General features: G+C 45.5%; 1 protein-coding gene across 7 annotated transcripts in view; it reads left to right on the plus strand.

The window, feature by feature from the left end:
- CPNE1 (copine 1) overlaps positions 1 to 17,405 on the plus strand; it is a 34,510-nt gene extending 17,105 nt beyond the window's left edge. For all 7 annotated transcript variants that reach the window (XM_019655234.1, XM_019655237.1, XM_019655236.1 and 4 more), the window contains 15 exons: positions 12,097 to 12,225; positions 12,324 to 12,503; positions 12,658 to 12,732; positions 12,827 to 12,898; positions 13,037 to 13,117; positions 13,262 to 13,351; positions 13,465 to 13,551; positions 13,658 to 13,744; positions 13,839 to 13,898; positions 13,976 to 14,109; positions 14,210 to 14,264; positions 14,513 to 14,564; positions 16,359 to 16,492; positions 16,640 to 16,876; positions 17,063 to 17,405. In XM_019655234.1, coding sequence (XP_019510779.1) covers positions 12,097 to 12,225; positions 12,324 to 12,503; positions 12,658 to 12,732; positions 12,827 to 12,898; positions 13,037 to 13,117; positions 13,262 to 13,351; positions 13,465 to 13,551; positions 13,658 to 13,744; positions 13,839 to 13,898; positions 13,976 to 14,109; positions 14,210 to 14,264; positions 14,513 to 14,564; positions 16,359 to 16,492; positions 16,640 to 16,876; positions 17,063 to 17,203 — 1,614 coding nt within the window. In that variant the 3' untranslated portion in view covers positions 17,204 to 17,405. The remainder of the gene's footprint in view (positions 1 to 12,096; positions 12,226 to 12,323; positions 12,504 to 12,657; positions 12,733 to 12,826; positions 12,899 to 13,036; positions 13,118 to 13,261; positions 13,352 to 13,464; positions 13,552 to 13,657; positions 13,745 to 13,838; positions 13,899 to 13,975; positions 14,110 to 14,209; positions 14,265 to 14,512; positions 14,565 to 16,358; positions 16,493 to 16,639; positions 16,877 to 17,062) is intronic.
- The last annotated feature ends 705 nt before the right edge of the window (positions 17,406 to 18,110 follow it).

The raw sequence follows: 18,110 nt of genomic DNA on the forward strand, positions 1-18,110 counted from the left end.
GGTGGGAACGCTAATGCACCTCTTTCTACTGGAGCAGATACTGCCAGTTACCTTTGCATCTGTGACCATTTAATTGAATTGGATACATCTGCCTCCAAGCTTTTAAGATTTCTCGTGGACATACGGCTTAGCTATAGCTGTAACCCTTGCTAACTAAATTTTTTTTTACGGTGTTCTGCACCCAGCACTTAAATGCTGTGGTAGAAAAGGAAGCAAAATAAGATGTCTATTCTTCAAGACTTTAAAGTCTTAACTTACACAAGTAAATGCGCAGTTGTGCTTGTTACACATACAAGGTACACTTGTACCCCACAGGAATAGAATAAAGGGTTTCCTGAACAATTGTTAAAGGGTCAGACAGAAACAAGTGTAATGGAGGCCTTGTGTGTAACCTGAGGGTAGGCGTGATCTCTAACCAAGGTTCTTGGGGAGGCAATATGTTCATTTAGTAAAATGAAATGATTGATGGTGTGAGGGAACCCAGTGCCACTGTCTAAAATGGTGCTTATCCTAGAAGTTCTTAAAGCCGCCCTATATAACAGCATGGCCTGAGGTTCCCACGGCCTCAGTGGCATGACCGAGCTGAATGGTCTGGAGGGCAGATAGGCAAGGGCTGGTCCTGGGGGTGTCCTGGCCTAGTAGAGGGATGGACCGTGTCATCTTTTTTTTAATAACCTTTTAACTGGCTGCCAAATACCACTTCCCATTAACGTTCTAAGACATAAGTACTCCAGAATTAAGTGAATTTCCCCATCAGCTTTCCCACTTACATGCATAGTTGAGGACCTGAAATTCATTCTTTTCTAGTTTTGTATCAGTTTGACACACAGAGTTTTAGCTTTTTGGTATGAAATGTCAGCCTCTTGGTACTTGTTCTGGGCCAGCAATTGTCCCAATAGAATTTTCTCAATTGGCAATGTTCTTACATGCACTAATATGGTAATTATTGGTCACAGTAGCTATTATTAAATACTAGTGGCTACTGTATTGAACAGCAACAGAAAATTGTTCATGTCTGGAAAATTTATTGGGAGTTTTCTGTTAGGCAGCACTGGCCAATAAAAGTAAAAGTCATTTAAATTAGTAGCCGTGTTAAAAGGGTAAAAAGAAACAAGTGAAATTAACTTGAATAATTCTATTTAACCCAGTAGATCTGAAATGTTACCTTTTCAATATATACTCGAATATTAATAAGATAGCTTATGTTCTTTTTTTTTTTTGTACTGTTCAAAATACAACGTGTCTTTTACAGCACATTGTGATTTGAACTAAGCATATTTCAAGTGCTCAACAGCCAGATGTGGCTAGGAGCTATCATTTTGGACAGCACAGGTTTATATTTAAAAAGTTCCCTGTAATTTATTTCTGCTGCCTCTTTCAGCTATGTCTTTACTTTTGAGTCTTTGAATTTTGTTGCATTCCTCCTAATCTTTCTCCTTCCTGCTGTGTTTGCAGTGTTTTGGGAGAACTTGTATCAATTAACTTTATCATAGGCCATACCAGAGGTTAACTAGATGACAGTTTTATATTGTAAAGTTCTGAGCTAGAAGCAGCAGAACTAGAATCTCTCCCCCCACCACTCCACTCCCCATCCACAATGGCAAGTGGACAAATCAGTGTGTCTATAATATAGTTTCCCTATTGTTGAAATCCTCCCTTTTTTATTTCTCAGCTTCCCTAACATACAAATTCTGAAGAGCAACCCATCTTAAGATCTCTCCCATGTCTCCCAAGTAAATTTATTCCAGTGAGGGGCTGGCATTTTGAGCAGTAAGTAGGCTTCTTTCCCAAGGACTCTGGTCTGCTGCTTTTGTTCATTCACTCAGCTCCTTTTGTGCCATAGGTCGTCACCTTGCACACTGAAGATGCACAAGTCCTTGCCCTGGAGATAGATGCTCAGGAAGGTGGTCTGGTACTGTTGTCTTAGACACTGCAGGCAACAGAGAGGCAAGGGTCTCATTCAAAGATCGATTAAAAGAATGTAGACCCCAGCAGAGCAGGATGGGGGCAGCATTGACTGCCCAGTAGATGTTCTTTGAAATTTTTGGTATAAACCACATTTTCCTGAGGGGAATTCTACTTTATTTGCAGTATTTGTACTTGTTACTTAAAGCCTGTTCTTTTGATAAAGTCCTATGAATGTGGAGTCCATTCCTGCCCTGGCAGTCAAATAGGGAGAGCTTCTGTGTGCTGGATGAGAAGTCCTTTCCATCTGCGTGTGAGGCTGGTTAGTACAGACCAGGGGAAGAGGCCACATGAGCCTCATGTTTCAGTGGCCAGGTGGACGTTAGATCGGACTGGATTACACGGTGTGAGCTGTTGCTGAAATGGGTGAATGTAGAAATCATTCTCAGGGAATCGGGTTGTGGTTCGTCAATTACTGTGTGTCCCAGGACTAGTCATTTCCTTTGGCCCCATTCTCCAAAATGGGATTAAACTAGATAATCTCATATCTAGTTTTAAGCTTCTGTGATTCTATGAACCCATTCTATTTCTGGAAATCTGTAGTGAATTTGAACCTTAAAACTAAGAGAGGCCAGTGGAACTCAAAATTTTGGCCTCACTCTGCTGCTTTTTCTGAGTGTGATATCAGTCCTGCACTGTACCTTGAGAAGGGCCTTCATTTCCTTTTTTAGGGGCTGTCCCTTTCCTGCCTGTTATGTCCTCTGGAGCAGGTAGACCAAGAAGCATTCCTCCTGGGTTCCCCATGAACTGACTAGATAATGATACCGCAAAATGATCCATTTGCGCACACTGAAAAGCATAGCGGTTACCACACATTGGTCACTTCCTCTGTCAGGCATGAAGCACTTTCCATGGTTGGCCTCACTTAATCTTCACAATAACCCTGTAAAGTTGGCATTATTGTCATTATTATTTTATCATCATCCCCACTTCACAGATGGGGAAAGAGTAACAAAGTACAGTAAAGCCTTGGATTGCGAGCAGCGTGGTTTGCCAGTGTTCCCTAAGACGAGCAAACATTTCTAATACGTTTTGACATGGTAAACGAGCAATGTCTTGCAATATGAGTAGTTTCCGGAACAAATTATGCTCACAAACCAAGGTATTACTGTAACTTGCCCAAGGTCTCAGTGATGGTAAGGGGTGAAGAGAGATCATTCAGCCATAGACTGCCTGCGGGACTCCAGAGGCAGAGCCCCTCCCTCCCTCCTCCACTCCCTGCCGCTCCCTGACTTTTGGGGGAAGATGTAGGAGGCTTCTGGCAGCACTTTCTGTCATGGGTCTCCAGCCTTGCTCTCCTGCTCCAATGTTTGTTTTGCAGTAGGCAGGTGGAGGCTCTGTGTGAGCACTCACAGAGAGGAACTCCAGTACAGCCCCAGCTTGCTTGAAGGCCATGTGTTCCTCCTTGGTTTGCTTCCTTCCACACATCCATTTCTCTCAAGCTAGATTTTCTTTGAAGAGATGGACACAAGTTGGGTTCGTTCAACTTGGCATAAGTCTTTTGGGGACACTGGAGTTGGATCAGTGGCTTCCAAACTTTTTTAACCACAGAATATAACAGGATAGGACACTGTGACAGTGGATTGCATTTTCCTGCTTTTCACTTTGTGTGTGACATGCACATTTTAGGTTTTACTGTATTGCCAAATACTGTGTGGCAGCCGGACTTTGTTTATATGGATCTAAACCCAATTATTACTTAAAATTTTAGTTTATAAAATTTTAATAGCCATTAGTCATCTGTATGAATAAAGAATGTGTAGTTAGTTTTATAGTAAGGATTTGCATATTTGGTTCAGTTTGTGACCTGTGAGGACTTTCAGTTTGTGACCTATGAGGGTACTGATTTAAATTTGGGGAATCCCTGAATTATAGAGGGAGAAGAGGGGGTGTGAAAAAAACTCGTCTACCTTCTCCATGTCCCTTGAGGAGACAAAGAAGGAACGAAAAAAGTGTGGTGGTGGTGGTGGTGGTAGTCGTTTTGTCTTTTCAATCTTATGGGAAACTACTCCATGGGTGGTGTTCCACCCATTGGGAGCCTATGGAGAATTTCCTGGTTGGCTTTCAAGACTTGATCCAGCACCTGAGCTGCTCCGGCATGCAAAGGTAGGCAACAGGAGTGGAAGCGTGGCTTTGGTTTGTTGAAGGAGTGATCCTGCCACCCAGACACGGGTGCTCAATGCTTCCTCCTTGCAGCCTAGAAATGGCTTTGAACGCTGCTGCCTCTATCCTGGTTAGGCTTTAGGGAATAGAAGAGGGCAGTGTAATTCCTGAGCATGAAGGATTGAAAAGTTTCAGCTCAGCTGGCACTGAATTGGGTCCAAGTGGGTCCAGGAGAAAAGATCTGTTCTTGGATTTATGAACATCAGAATCATCTCTCAAGGCAGGGGAGGGGAGGTCAATAGAAAATGAAGGGCAAGCTACTCTCTGTTGGCAAGGAGTGGGGTTCCCTCTCAACAGTGGTTTGCTGGTGAACTGGCTAGCTAGGGGAAGGGAAACCCCGATTTTTACCATTGGTCCAGTTTCTGTGGTGTAAGACTTATCAAGGTTACCCGCTTAGAAAATTTCTTACTATTTAACAGTCATCTCTTACAAACCGTACAAGTCTGCTTTAGCACACATCTGTAAGCCTCCCTCAGGTGTTTTGAATTCCCATTTATGTGCTCAGGTCTGTGCTGTGTGACATGGGAGACTGTGTGTTCTAAAGTTTGGTATTTCATTGACAGGCAAGGAGCTGGAAATACTGATAAAATACAGTTGTGTTATGGATTGAGTATAGTAGTCCAGAGTGAAATGTTGAGGGCTGGAGAAATCATGAAAAGAGGAACATAGGAGAGCTAAACATGAAGGATAATAATAGCTAATACTTATTGGTAATAATAGTACCAGACTCTGTACTAAGCACCTTGCCTGCATTATATTAAGTCTTTAGAAATAGATAATAGCCCCCACATGATGCCTGAGGAACCTGAGGCTTAGCAATTATTCTGCCCAGGTTGTATAGGTAAGACATCACTCTCGTATTAATAGGTGTGTAGTAATACCTCATTGTGGCCAGGAAGGAGTAAGGCAAGTATTTGGAGTCTGGTCACTTCACTGCAGAACCCATACACTTGCCCATGACATCACATTGCTATTGAATATAGGAAGGAAGGTTCTTTTAGGAGAGAAGAAAGGCGTAACTGCAGTCTAAAGTTCTACACTATGTCGGAATCGGAATACTTGAGTTCTAGTCATTTTCCTTAACCATGTGTGTGGCCTTAGCCAAATCACATCTTCCCTCTCTGCCATTTTGTGAATTTAAGTTATAAAAATTAGAATGAGTGTGGCTTATTTAAGAAACAGTAGGGGTAAGTGCCCTGTCAGGGTATGGGGTTTGGAAAGCATCAAGGTTGACGATGGGGGTAAGCAGAGAAAAGCAACCTACAAGGGCGAGTGGACGGTAATGCGGCTCCAAGTGGTAGAAAGCAGAGGCAGAAAAGGTGGGTGCTGTACTTGTATATTCAATTGTTTCCATTTGTAATTCCTGAGTAGCACCCAAAGGAAAAGTGGGGGTCATGGGGGCACACAGAGATAACAAGCTAGTCTTTGTGTTAGAATTTCTTCGAAAGCTCGCTTCTTTTTTGATGGTTTCAGCAGCAGGCCAAGGCTAGATTTGGGTCATTTCTGAGGATCCTTGGATTATCGCTCCTTTCCTAGCATTAATTCAACATATTTTACAAAGCACCTGATGTGTGAATGGGAACAAGTCAGATCTGGTCCCTCCCCTTGTGCAATGTATAGTCTTGTAGGGGAAATAGATAGTAAGCAAGTTAATAAGTTACGCATTTTCATAGGTTTGTGAGAGATGGGTTTTGTTGGGTTAGAGTCGAATGTCTGGACTTCAACATGGAGGAGACGGTGGAAATGGGGATACCAGTTAGGAGACTATTATGACATCCAGACAAGATGTGCTGGTTCAGAGGAGAGCACACAAGACCTGGCGAGTATTAGCCAGACCTCTCTGAGGATATGAGAACATTTCTGAGACTTCTCTTTTACTGACTCACTTAAATGTAATATGATTTTACAAAATTCAGTCCCATAAAGGAGGCTGGAAGTCCCTTGCGATTATACTGGCGCTAGATGAAAAATAAGTCTGGTTTAAAGTATGTAGCTGTTCAAGGGATATGGGGCAGAAGAGTGACTTGAACTGGGAGTTTAATTGTAGATTTCTAAACAGAGGTAGGCTTGGAGGTAGATTGTAAAGGAGATAAACAGGATTTGGGAAAGATCAATAATCCCATGCATTAGATAATTTAAAAGGAATAAAGGACAGAAAACTGCACATTGTAAGAATTGACTATATAAAGAGTTGGAAGCTCTGATCTCAGAATGGAATCCAGCCCCATGTGCTACTGAGGCACACGTGGGCTCTACAGGATTCTAGTTAGGGTTCTAGTCTGGTTGTAGGAGAAACTGAAAAAGAATAGAATAGGACTAGCTATGAAGAAAGTGGTGGACATGGTAATAGAAAATGATAATAGAAATAAAAATGGTAATAGAAAAGAATGCTCTGGTCTGTCAGAAATTGAGGCCTGGACCACTGTAAGTGTTTGGCCTATACCAGGAGCCCCTCTCGCTGAGATCTGAGAGAATTACAGAGTGAGGGAAGAGGCAGCAGCTCCCATTGTTGCCTGTAATCTCACTGCCACGGATAATTACTGATGATGCTTTTATAGTTGACAACAAAAGTCTAGCGAGGGTAAACCTACAGTCCTCCATTTAAATTTCCCCCCAATATTTCATTATGAAAACCTTAAACATAGAAAAGTTGAAAGAGTTGTACAGTGAATACCCATATATCCATGATTTAGATTGTGCAATTTGAATTTTTCCTATATCCATTCAACGAACCATTTTCTTTTTTGGTGCATTTCAAAGAAGTTGCAAGCATAAGCGCACACCTCACCCATAAACATTTCAACATGCCTTAACTTGAGTTCAGTATTTGTTTATGGTTTTTTTTTCAGAGGTGGGGGTGGTGGTGAAATTTACGTACAATAAGATGTATACACCTTAAGGGTACCATTAGATAAATATGACAGGTGCCCCTGTGACTATCGAGATAAAGAACTTTTTCTTTCATTTGCTCGGAGTTCTCTCCTGCCTCTTCTCTTCTCAGTTAATACCTGCCCCTCCCCTGCAGGACAGGGAAAGAACAACCACTGTTCTGAATTTTTCACCAGATTAGTTTTGCCTGTTCTAAAACTTTATAAGTGTAACCTGTGTATTTATGCTTCAGATTCATCCATGTTGCAGATATTAATAGCTCGTCTCTCTTTGTTGCTGAGTAGTTTTCTATTACATATATAAAAATATTACGGTTTGTTTATCCATTCTCATATTGATGGACACTTGGGCTGTTTCAAATATTGGCTATTGTGAATAAAGCTGCTATGAACATTCTCGTGCGAATCTTTTTGTGGACATCATGTTTTCATTTTGTTTGGATAAAAATCTAGGAGTGGAATTGCTCTTGGACTAGGTGTATGTTTGTTTTTTTAAATAATCCACCAGACTGTTCCCAAAGTGGTACATACTTTCACTAACAACATCTGAGAGTTCCCTGTCCTTGACGTTGTTGGATTTTTAACTTTTAGCCATTGTGGTGGGTATGAAATAATAGTATCTCATTGTGGTTTTAATTTGCATTTCCCAGATGACTAAGCGCTGCTGGTCACTTCTTCCTTTGCTTATTTCCAATTCATCTGATAATCTTTTGTCTGTTTTTTAATTGACTGTTATTTAATATTGAGTTTCAGGAGTTCTGCATTTAAGTTTCAAAACTCAGTTGTATAAGATCAGGATAGGAGAGATTTACTGCTGGACATTAGTTTAAATGGAAAAGGCCTGAAGATTTGAGTTGAGCAAAAGCACATTTTCCGTTTACTAAGCAAATGGTTATAAGTACCAGCTATGTACTAAGCACTAGTATTAGGGATACAGAAATAATACCCAGCCCTAGTTCCAAGGAGCCCACAGATTACGAGGGTAGACAGAAGTAAAAATTCTGATGTGATGGTTTCATCGTTAAGTCCCTCAATATCTACTGAGTACCTATTATGGGTACTGGAGATATCAAGATAGGCAAACTAGACCAGTTCCTACTCTTATCTACTACAGCTTATTTTCTGTAGTGTCTATGGGGGAAGGTGGCGCAGAGGCCCTGCGATGGGGAATGAGATTGATGTGTGTATGTTGATCAGAAGTGAAACCTGGCTAGAACATACTTGTGCGACTAGATGATTAGTTAGGCAAGGGTCTGGTCTTGTAGGGCCTTGTAAACCATTATAAGAACTTGGGGTTTTCTTTTGAGTTTTAGGGAGCCATTCCAGAATTTTCAGCAGGGACATGGTATGATCTGGTTTCTGTTTTGCTAATGAACACAGGAAAGAGAGATGGAGGGAGGGAGAGGGAGAGAGACACTGATTATTTTGGAAACCAGTTGCAGTCATTCAGAGGAATCAGCACACCTGTATGTTTTGAGGAACCGGAAGTAACTTTGGATGACTCATCGGGTGGGTGGGTGGGTGGGTGGAATGGCAGGAGGTGGAGCAGATTGGGAAGGGCTTTGAAGGTTGAATTAGAGAAGCAGGGTCACCATATTATACAGTTACTGAATTCTTTGTAGATGTGCCCTTTTGCAGTTGTGCCACATGTGGCACTGCTGGGCAGTTTGGCTCTGAACCTAAGGGTGGTAGGCAGCTATATACAGAGCTTCCAGTTAGGGCAGAGACTCTTGGGAGCTGGCATCAAGGATGACAGGGGAGGCAGTGCTAGAGGGGAGGAGAAAGAGAGGAGGCAGGAGACAGTGAGGCCTGAAGTCAGGTAAGGTTTGCTGACTAGAGGTAGAGGTCTTGGGCTTAGAATAGTCAAGAGGACATCAGGTGTGGATTGAGGAAAAAAGCTAATGAGGCCCTTAAAAAATTTTTTTAAACAGCATAGAGTATTAAAATAATACAGAAGTGTGTTGAGTATGTAGAGCTTTCACTTCCATTCCACTCCTCTGAGTTGTACATGAAAGTTGCATTTATTTGGTGTGTCTTCCATTTTTCTGAGTATGTGTCTTTATTTTGTGTATAGATTCAATTATATACACCTACAGTTGAAGTTTAAAATGGAGTCATACTCTTCTTACCATTTTTTGCAACTTTGTTTTTTCTTCTTTTTTTTTTAAAGATTTTTGATTGGGGAATTGGGGAAGGGGAACAGTCAAGTTGTTGTCCTTCAGTCTTAGTTGTGGAGGGCGCAGCTAGCTCAGCTCCAAGTCCAGTCGCCATCTGGCCGCCCCTCAGCAGCTCCTGGCTGCTCAGCTTAAGGTGCCGTGTTCAATCTTAGTTGTAGGTGGGCAGAGCCCACCATCCCATGTGGGAGTCAAACCGGAAACCTTGTTGCTAAGAGCGCACGTTCTAACCATCCGGCCACCTGTTGACAGCTCAGGGCAGCTGAGCTCAGGCGCAGTGTCACTGGTTCATGTGGGAATCGAACTGGCAACCCTGTTGCTCAAAGCTCGCGCTTTTTTTTTTTTTTTCTTCTTTAAGCTGAGCCATCCTGCCACCTGTTGGCAGCTCAGTGGCTGTTCAGCTCGGGCCGGAAATCAAACCACTGTTGCTCAGAGCTCAAACTCTTGAGTGAGCTCTTAACCAACTGAGCCACTCGACCAGCCCTGCAACTTTGTGTTTCCTTATAATAGCAATTTAATATAGTTCTGCCTTAATTATTTTTTACCTGCTACTCAGATTCTGTTGTTTGAATGTACCCTAATTCAGCCACCACCTAGTTGACAGACCTTTAAGGTGTCTCCGGTTTTTCACTGTTCTCAGCAGTAGTGAAATGAGCGAGGGGTCTGAGGGTAATTTGTCTGTACTGTGCAAACACTAAGAGAACATGTGAGGTGAGAAGCAGGAGTCAGGTTGTGATTTGGGGGAAGTCGGGGCCCCGCCCCCTCAGGAGTGTGTGTTCTGCTCTGGGTCCATCCTTGGGGGACCTCCACAGGGATGATCAGGCTGGTGAGAAGTCACAAGCCACACTTCAGTGACAACATTCAAAAGAACTGGGACTGTTCCTCTAGATTTTAGCTGAGGGTTTCGCTGCTTCCAGGCGTTAGATGGGTTCTCAGAGGGAAATGAAATAAGGCTTTCCTGTTGAATTTTAGACTGGGGAAGAACTAGGACTAATGTGTAGAAATGAGAGAATTCGACAGACTTGGGTTGGTTTGGGTAGGACTAGGTAGAGCAGGACTTTCTGATGAATGGGTTATAAGAGTGGTGGATTTTCCATCATTGGTTGCATTCAAGCAGAGGCTGAGGGGCCATGGAGGGGCAGTGTGGGAGGCAAGTTGAACTCTAAGAATCATCCCAACTTTGGCATTGTAGATGGAGACCATGAAGCACCACGATGGGAACAGCACTGACTTGGCGGGGTCAGAGGGAGGATTGACTGAGGGTCAGTTTAGGGGCAGCTGGGGCTGGAGGCATCCTAGGGTATAGTGCTGGGTAGCGTGGCGTGCTGAGTGTGAGGCTGGGTGAGAGAGCTGAGCTCGTTTGCACTCCTGATGTGGATGGTCTGCAGGTATATGCAGGTTGTGGGGGACACAGGGATAGCAGGGGAGCTGAGGATAATTGTTATCGTGACTGTAGGAGGCGCCATTACATGGGAGCCATGGTGATTCGTGCAAGAAGATAGTGTTTCCCAGAGGAGGAAATGGTTGAATTGGAGAAGATTGATGCTACTTGATTGCCACCCAGTTTGGAGATGGCTAGGCTGGGAGCTGAGGCTGGAGGTGGCCTTTTGGATTTCATTCAGCAAATATTTATCGTTTAGGTGCATGGGATAGAGCAGTGAACAGAATAAGTAGCCCTTCTGTCATGGAGTTTACATTCTACTGAGGAAACAAATTATATGTATATTAGAGAGTGATAAATGCTAAAGAATAAAAGGAGGAAAAGGATATGTGATGTGTCAGTGGTAGTAGGGTTACAATTTTAGAGTGGCTAGAAAAGAGAGCCTTTTCCTTCATAATGGAGAAGATGATTTTGAATAAAGACCTAGAGAGACTGAGGGAATAGCAAGCCACATGGATAATATGAGGGAAGAACATCCCACGCTTTGAGGTAGAAACAAGCTTCTTTGAGGAATGGCAAGCAGGTAGACTTATGTGGCCCGAATATAGTGAGCAAGAATGAAAGTGTTAGGAGATCATGTTAGAGAGATCTATAATAGATCTTTTATGACCATGTAGGTTCTGGCAGAGCTGGATGTTTTTTTCTAGGCAATGGGAAATCATTAGAGAGTTTGGCAGAGGCGTGACATGACCCGACGATTTTACAGGATCACCCTGTTTGCTGTATTGAGTTTGAGAATTGCCTGTTGGTGCCAGGATAGAGGAATGGAGGTGGGCATGGTGTAGGATAAGGGAGACCAGTTGAAGAGGCTAACGTGATAAGCGTGGCGAGAAGCGGCGATGGCTTGGACCGGGTAGTGGCAGTGAGAATGGTGAGGAGCTGGACATGAGCAGCTGATGAGAAGCTGGGAGAATCAGCAGGGGAATCATAATTCCACCTAAAGACGCAGGGCCCCAGAGTTAGTGGGAAATGATCGGAGAAAGAGACTTTTGGGAGAGCATTTTCTGGATCATGGTTGTGTTTGGGGCAGTGTTGGGACTGGAACATGGATTAGAGTGTGATCTGGGGCCAGTAAGGGGATCAGAAGGAGAGCCATTGGTCTCTGAGAAGACTGGGCTTGGGGTCTGGGTCTGGGGAGCATTATTAGGATTAGGACCAGTTTTAGGGTGAGGACTAGTTTGGGGTTGAAGTTGTTGGTGGAGACCAGTCCACTTTTTCTGCATCTTCGCATCATACTCTTGGACCGGGGTTGGATGTAATCAACACCTCCTGTCCCATTGAGCTCACCCAAGGGGATTGGAGGAGCATGGAGGCGATAGGGACTTCTGTTCCCTGGGTGTCATGGGGGTGAACGCAGGCTCAGCCCTGCCAGGGTGAAGCCTGCTGGCCTTCCCAAACTGGGACATACAGTCAAGGAAAAATGGAGAAGTGCCCTCGGTGCCTGACTCAGGTCATTTTTCCCCAGATGGCTCACTGTGTGACCTTGGTTCAGCTGTCCATTTCCTGTGACCACCTCATTGACAAGGACATCGGCTCCAAGTCTGACCCACTCTGCGTCCTTTTACAAGATGTGGGAGGGGGCAACTGGGCTGAGGTGAGAAGAACTATGGGGTTAGGGTTGTGGAGGGAGTCTAGGACTGTTTTGGGGGTGGAGGGTGTGTGACTGTGATGCTTATTGGCCTCTGCCCACAGCTTGGCCGGACTGAGCGAGTGCGGAACTGCTCGAGCCCCGAGTTCTCCAAGACTCTGCAGCTTGAGTACCACTTTGAAACGGTCCAGAAGCTCCGATTTGGCATCTATGACATAGACAACAAGACACCTGAGCTGGGGGATGATGACTTCCTAGGAGGAGCTGAGTGTTCCCTAGGACAGGTACGTAGGGCCAGGAATTAGAATCCTTCAGACACAGGCTCAGTAAGAGCCAGGTCTGACAACCCAGCCTGCCCGGAACTTGGAGGGGGTGGTCAAGCAGGACCTAACCCTACCTGAGATCGTGACACATGTACCTGCCCCCCGCTCTGCCCAGATTGTGTCCAGCCAGATAGTAACTCTACCCTTGATGCTGAAGCCTGGAAAACCTGCCGGGCGGGGGACCATCACGGTAAGGAAGGACTCTGTAAGGGTGGGGTGGGGAGGCTTTACATCAATGAGGAATTCATGAGGTGACACAGTCTCCCCCTGCCTCCCTTACCTAGGTCTCATCTCAGGAGTTGAAGGATAATCGTGTAGTGACCATGGAGGTGGAGGCCAGAAACCTAGATAAAAAGGTGTGTGTAGAAGGAGACCCTGGAGGTTCAAGAATAAGGGGACTGGAATGGTGTGTTGGGGGGCAGGGGTGGGGACAGAGGTCTGGCACCGTGGTTGTTTCTTCCTAGCCTGATAACGAGTCTCTGTGGTATTGACAGGACTTCCTGGGGAAATCGGATCCGTTCTTGGAGTTCTTCCGCCAGGGTGATGGGAAATGGCACCTGGCATACAGATCTGAGGTGTGAGAGCCCCCTGGGATTGGGTGGGGTGGGGTGAGGATCTCCTGGAACACAGAGAAAGAGACTACAGATGGGTGGGAAAAGGATGGCAGCTCCCCACGCACCAGCCCAGAGCTCACTGGGGACCTTGCCCTCCACCTTCAGGTCATCAAGAACAACCTGAACCCTACGTGGAAGCGCTTCTCTGTTCCCGTTCAGCATTTCTGTGGGGGAGACCCCAGCACACCCATCCAGGTGAGGAGCTTGCCTCCTGAGTGGACTGAGCCGGGGCAGAGAGCCTGGGGAGGGATTTATTCTCGCCTGCCAACTGCCTCCTGGTCTTTATATATGCACTCCTTCCCTCGCAGGTGCGATGCTCAGACTATGACAGTGATGGTTCACATGATCTCATTGGTACCTTCCACACCAGCCTGGCCCAGCTGCAAGCAGCCCCGGTGAGTGCTGAGGTAGCCCAGGGAGCGGAGGAGGGCAGGGCAGCTCCACTCCAGTCCTGGCTGATGCTCTGGGAGTTTCCTACCCTAATTTTTCTTTCCTCACCAGGCTGAGTTTGAGTGCATCCACCCTGAGAAACAGCAGAAAAAGAAAAGCTACAAGAACTCTGGAACTGTCCGTGTCAAGATTTGCCAGGTGAGACAATAGCCCATGTGACCCAGGCTCTGCACCCTGAGCTCCATGGCCCCCACCCCCTTCATCCCAGCCATGACCTTGGTTTCATCTGCAGGTGGAAACAGAGTATTCATTCCTGGACTATGTGATGGGAGGCTGTCAAATCAACTTTACTGTAAGTTGCTTTACCATGGGGCAAGAGAACAGATCTGGGGCTCCCAGTGGCTTTCAACTCCCCTCCTCCTATCATAGGTGGGTGTGGACTTCACAGGCTCCAATGGAGACCCCTCAACACCTGACTCCCTGCACTACCTGAGCCCAACAGGGGTCAACGAGTACCTGACAGCACTGTGGAGTGTGGGCAGCGTGGTTCAGGACTATGATTCGTGAGTAACTCCTCTTGCCTACCCCCACTCCCTGGGGATGCTTCAGCCTCTGGGCTCACCGTCCCCTCACTGCTCTTCCCAACTCACTGTCCTCCCACAGGGACAAGCTGTTCCCAGCATTTGGATTTGGGGCCCAGGTGCCCCCTGACTGGCAGGTGAGCACTCTCTTCCCCTCCTACACTCGTGTTTTCAGTTTCAGGGTCCTGATTTGGGGAAGCAGTGAACTTGCTGCCTGGCTCCCAGCTTTACGGGGAGATGCGGGGTTGTGTCCCCTTGCGGGCATGTGTACAAGTGCTCAGGACTGAATAGCTCCTATACGAAGCTTGGTACATACCATAGTTCCCTTTTTCTTAGTACAAACGTGGTCACGGGGAAAGGACCTCATTTTCATTCTTGCCCTCAGGTCTCCCATGAATTTCCCTTGAACTTCAACCCCAGTAACCCTTACTGCTCAGGTAAGTCCTGCATCCTCCAGCATAAGGCAGATCCGTCCATACCTAGAGGGCCAAGCCTGTGCTAGCAAGGGAGAGTGGGGGTGGGGAGCAGACACCTGACTCCATTGTCCGCAAGACTGGATTTTAGAGCTAGGACTCTGTAGTCAAATCTTCATCCTGCCGCTTACTCACCATGTGACTTGTGGCTCAGCATCCGTATGCTTGTAGGTTCCAATATTGCAGGATATTGAATTTTTAAGGAGAGGATGTATGTAAAGTGTGAAACAGTAAGCTTGGCGCATACTAAATGCTCTCTAAAAAAATGATGGCTATTATATTATCATTATCATCTCTGCCTAGAAGCTCACAGGTACTTATTGAGGCATCAGCTCGTTTCAGGGTGCCTTTTGCCCCGAGCTCGTCTAGAGAAGGCCAGATCTCGTGGCTCCTAGCCACCTCTACATGGGCAACAGGCTGAAGTGGAAAACTTGACCTGACCTGAGTTTTTATTTTAATGTGAGTTCAGACTTGCAGAAAAGTTGCAAGAATTGCTGTAGGGGATCAGGTCATTGGAGCTCAGGGATCAGGGCCTGGGTCAAAGGGGCTATTGCTTACCTTCACCCAGACTCGCCAAACATGAGCATTTCACCACATTTGGTTTATTATACTCACATTCTCTCTACCCCTCTCCCCCCACCATATATACACATTTGTTTCTTTTTTTTTTTTCTGAAATGATGAGAATTATAGTGAAAAAGCCCTGCCCCAAGTTTGCCTCTATGGCCCCACCAGCTTTGCACCCATCTTCCATTCATGTGGCCTTTTATCCCTAAATACTCAGTGTGTTTCCTAAAATCAAAGACGTGCTCTTACATAACCACACTGCAATCCTCAAAGTTAAGACATTAACATCAATACAATACTATTATCCAGTCTACAGAATTTATTCAGATTTTGCTATTTGTCCTATCTCTACAGCAGAAGGAAATCTTGGGTCACAATTGCATCCAGTTGTCTTTCCAGAGCTCTTCGTGTCTTTCATGATATTGACATTGTTCAAGATTACAGGCCTGATCATTCAGAGAATGCCCCTCAGTGTGGGTTTACCTAATATTTCCTAATGATTAGATTGAGATTATGCATTTTTGGCAGGAATACCAGCTGTGATGCTGTTTTCTTCTCAGCGCACCTGATGTTGATTTACCCTATTACCAGTCAGTCATGTTAACTTTGCACAGTTGACTGAGGCAGTCTGTTAGGTTTCTCCACTATGCAAGTACTGGTTTTCTCTTTGTAATTAATAAGTGTCGTTTGGGAAGATACTTTGAGGCTATATCAATGTGTAATTACTCATCATCTCTTACCCTCTAAGTTTAGCATCCACTGATGATCCTTACCTGAGTCAATTATCTCTATGATTGTCAAATGATTTTGTAATTTCTTCTGCATTTATTAAGGAAGAGCTTTCCCTTCTCTCCCATTCTTTAATATCTCTATGGATTCTTATTTTATTAAATGGGTTGTAACTCTTTTATCTTACTGAGTGGGTTATAATCTGATGCTCAACCTGTCCTAGGTTTTTCAGGGTAGCCCCTAATCTGGGTTTTAATTCAAGCTGTGACTTAGGGCAAGTGTCCCTCCTTGTCTTTGGCCTTAATTTCCTCATCTGGATGATAAGTTTAAGTACCATGGGTTATAGGGATGATTGAATGAAATGTACCCAGGTTCCCAAACCCCCTTAGCCAGGATGGGGTGTCAGGAGTGGCACAACCCTGAGAGGCCCAGTGTTTTACAGTGTTTTTGCCCTTTCTCTAGGCATCCAGGGAATTGTGGATGCCTACCGCCAGGCCCTGCCCCAAGTTCGCCTGTATGGCCCCACCAATTTTGCACCCATCATCAACCATGTGGCCAGGTTTGCAGCCCAAGCTGCACATCAGAGGACTGCCTCGGTGAGGGTCATGGGACGTAGTGGGGGTGGGGGGTGCTCTCAGTCAAGGGCTCCCTTGAGGGTTATGTAACAAGGGACTTGTCAGTGTGGGAGTGGGGCTGGGGTGTTTAGAGGGTCTGCCTCAGTATAGGAACGGGTTTGCCCCCAGCAATACTTCGTGCTGTTGCTGCTGACCGACGGTGCTGTGACAGATGTGGAGGCCACACGTGAGGCTGTGGTTCGTGCCTCCCACCTGCCCATGTCCGTGATCATCGTGGGTGTGGGCGGCGCTGACTTCGAGGCCATGGAGCAGCTGGATGCTGATGGTGGACCCCTGCGTACACGCTCCGGGGAGGCAGCTGCCCGGGACATAGTGCAGTTTGTGCCCTACCGCCGCTTCCAGAATGTGAGTGGGGCAGACCAGATCTGGGAGTTAACCCTTCCACCTCTCCTAATGTGGGTGGGGAGCTCATCCTTTCATCTGAGTCTGGGACAGGGCTGGGTGTTGGGTTTTATATCCCTTCTTGGGTGTAAAATGTAGGCCTCGTCAAGCTGTTGTGACCCCCACTGACTGCCTTTCTTCTTCTGGCAGGCGCCTCGGGAGGCATTGGCACAGACTGTGCTCGCAGAAATACCTGTGCAGCTGGTCTCCTACTTCAAGGCCCAAGGTTGGGCCCCATTCAAGCCACTTCCACTCCCCGCCAAGAACCCTGCGCAGACCCCTCAGCCCTAGATTTCCTTGGAGGGTAGGTTGTGGCCAGTCCTCAACCCTGTGTCCCCAAGGTCTGCATCCACCAGCGCCAAACCCTGCACACACACACCCCAGTGCTAGCACTTTATGTTTTATACTTTTATACTTGATCCTGCTATTGCTGCTCTTGATCCCACCGGCTTGCCCCTGGAGCCTCTCATTCAATAAAGATCAGTAATGACCACTGCTTTGCCACCACTCTGTGTGTTTTGGGGTGGGGATCTGTTAGCCGTGTTGACTTCTCTGGGAGCCTATTTGTTGACCTTAGGGGTTGCTGAGTGAAGGATGCTCCTGACAGAATAGCTGCACTCAAAGAAATTGGGTATTCCTGGCCATGTATCTGGAGACACTGACTATTTTTTGAAAATACAAAGATTGAATGTAAGCCAAGCACCCAGCCTGCCCTGCCTCTGGGCAGAGCTGAGCTGGGAACATAGGACAAGGTGGAGGGTGCTAGGCGAGGGATGAGCTTGAAGATGGAACAAAGGCTGTGCCAGACTTCCTGGGGGAGGAGCAGTGGCGGTCCTAGTCTTAAAAATAGCCTACAAGACTGAATCGTCGAACAACTTGATCTTTTACTAGAAAATTAATATGTATATTCATTGTAAAAAAAAATAAAGTACAGGAAAAATATCACTTAAACTCCCATTGCCCAAGAAAACATTTGGTGCATACTTTTTAGTCCTTTATCCATAGTACTTATAGTCTATACATGTTTTTTCTTTTATAAAAATGGGATATATATTATACATACTATTTTAGCATACTTTTAATGGAACAGGTGAGGGTCCCTGTCTTTCCTAAGTCTGACAAAATTTGTTTTCCTGTATAGGATATTATACATACTGTTTGTACCTTGGTTTTTGTTTCTGTTTTTTTTTAAATATTT

Source organism: Hipposideros armiger, unplaced genomic scaffold (assembly GCF_001890085.2).
Source record: "Hipposideros armiger isolate ML-2016 unplaced genomic scaffold, ASM189008v1 scaffold_238, whole genome shotgun sequence".
Taxonomy (NCBI): domain Eukaryota; kingdom Metazoa; phylum Chordata; class Mammalia; order Chiroptera; family Hipposideridae; genus Hipposideros; species Hipposideros armiger.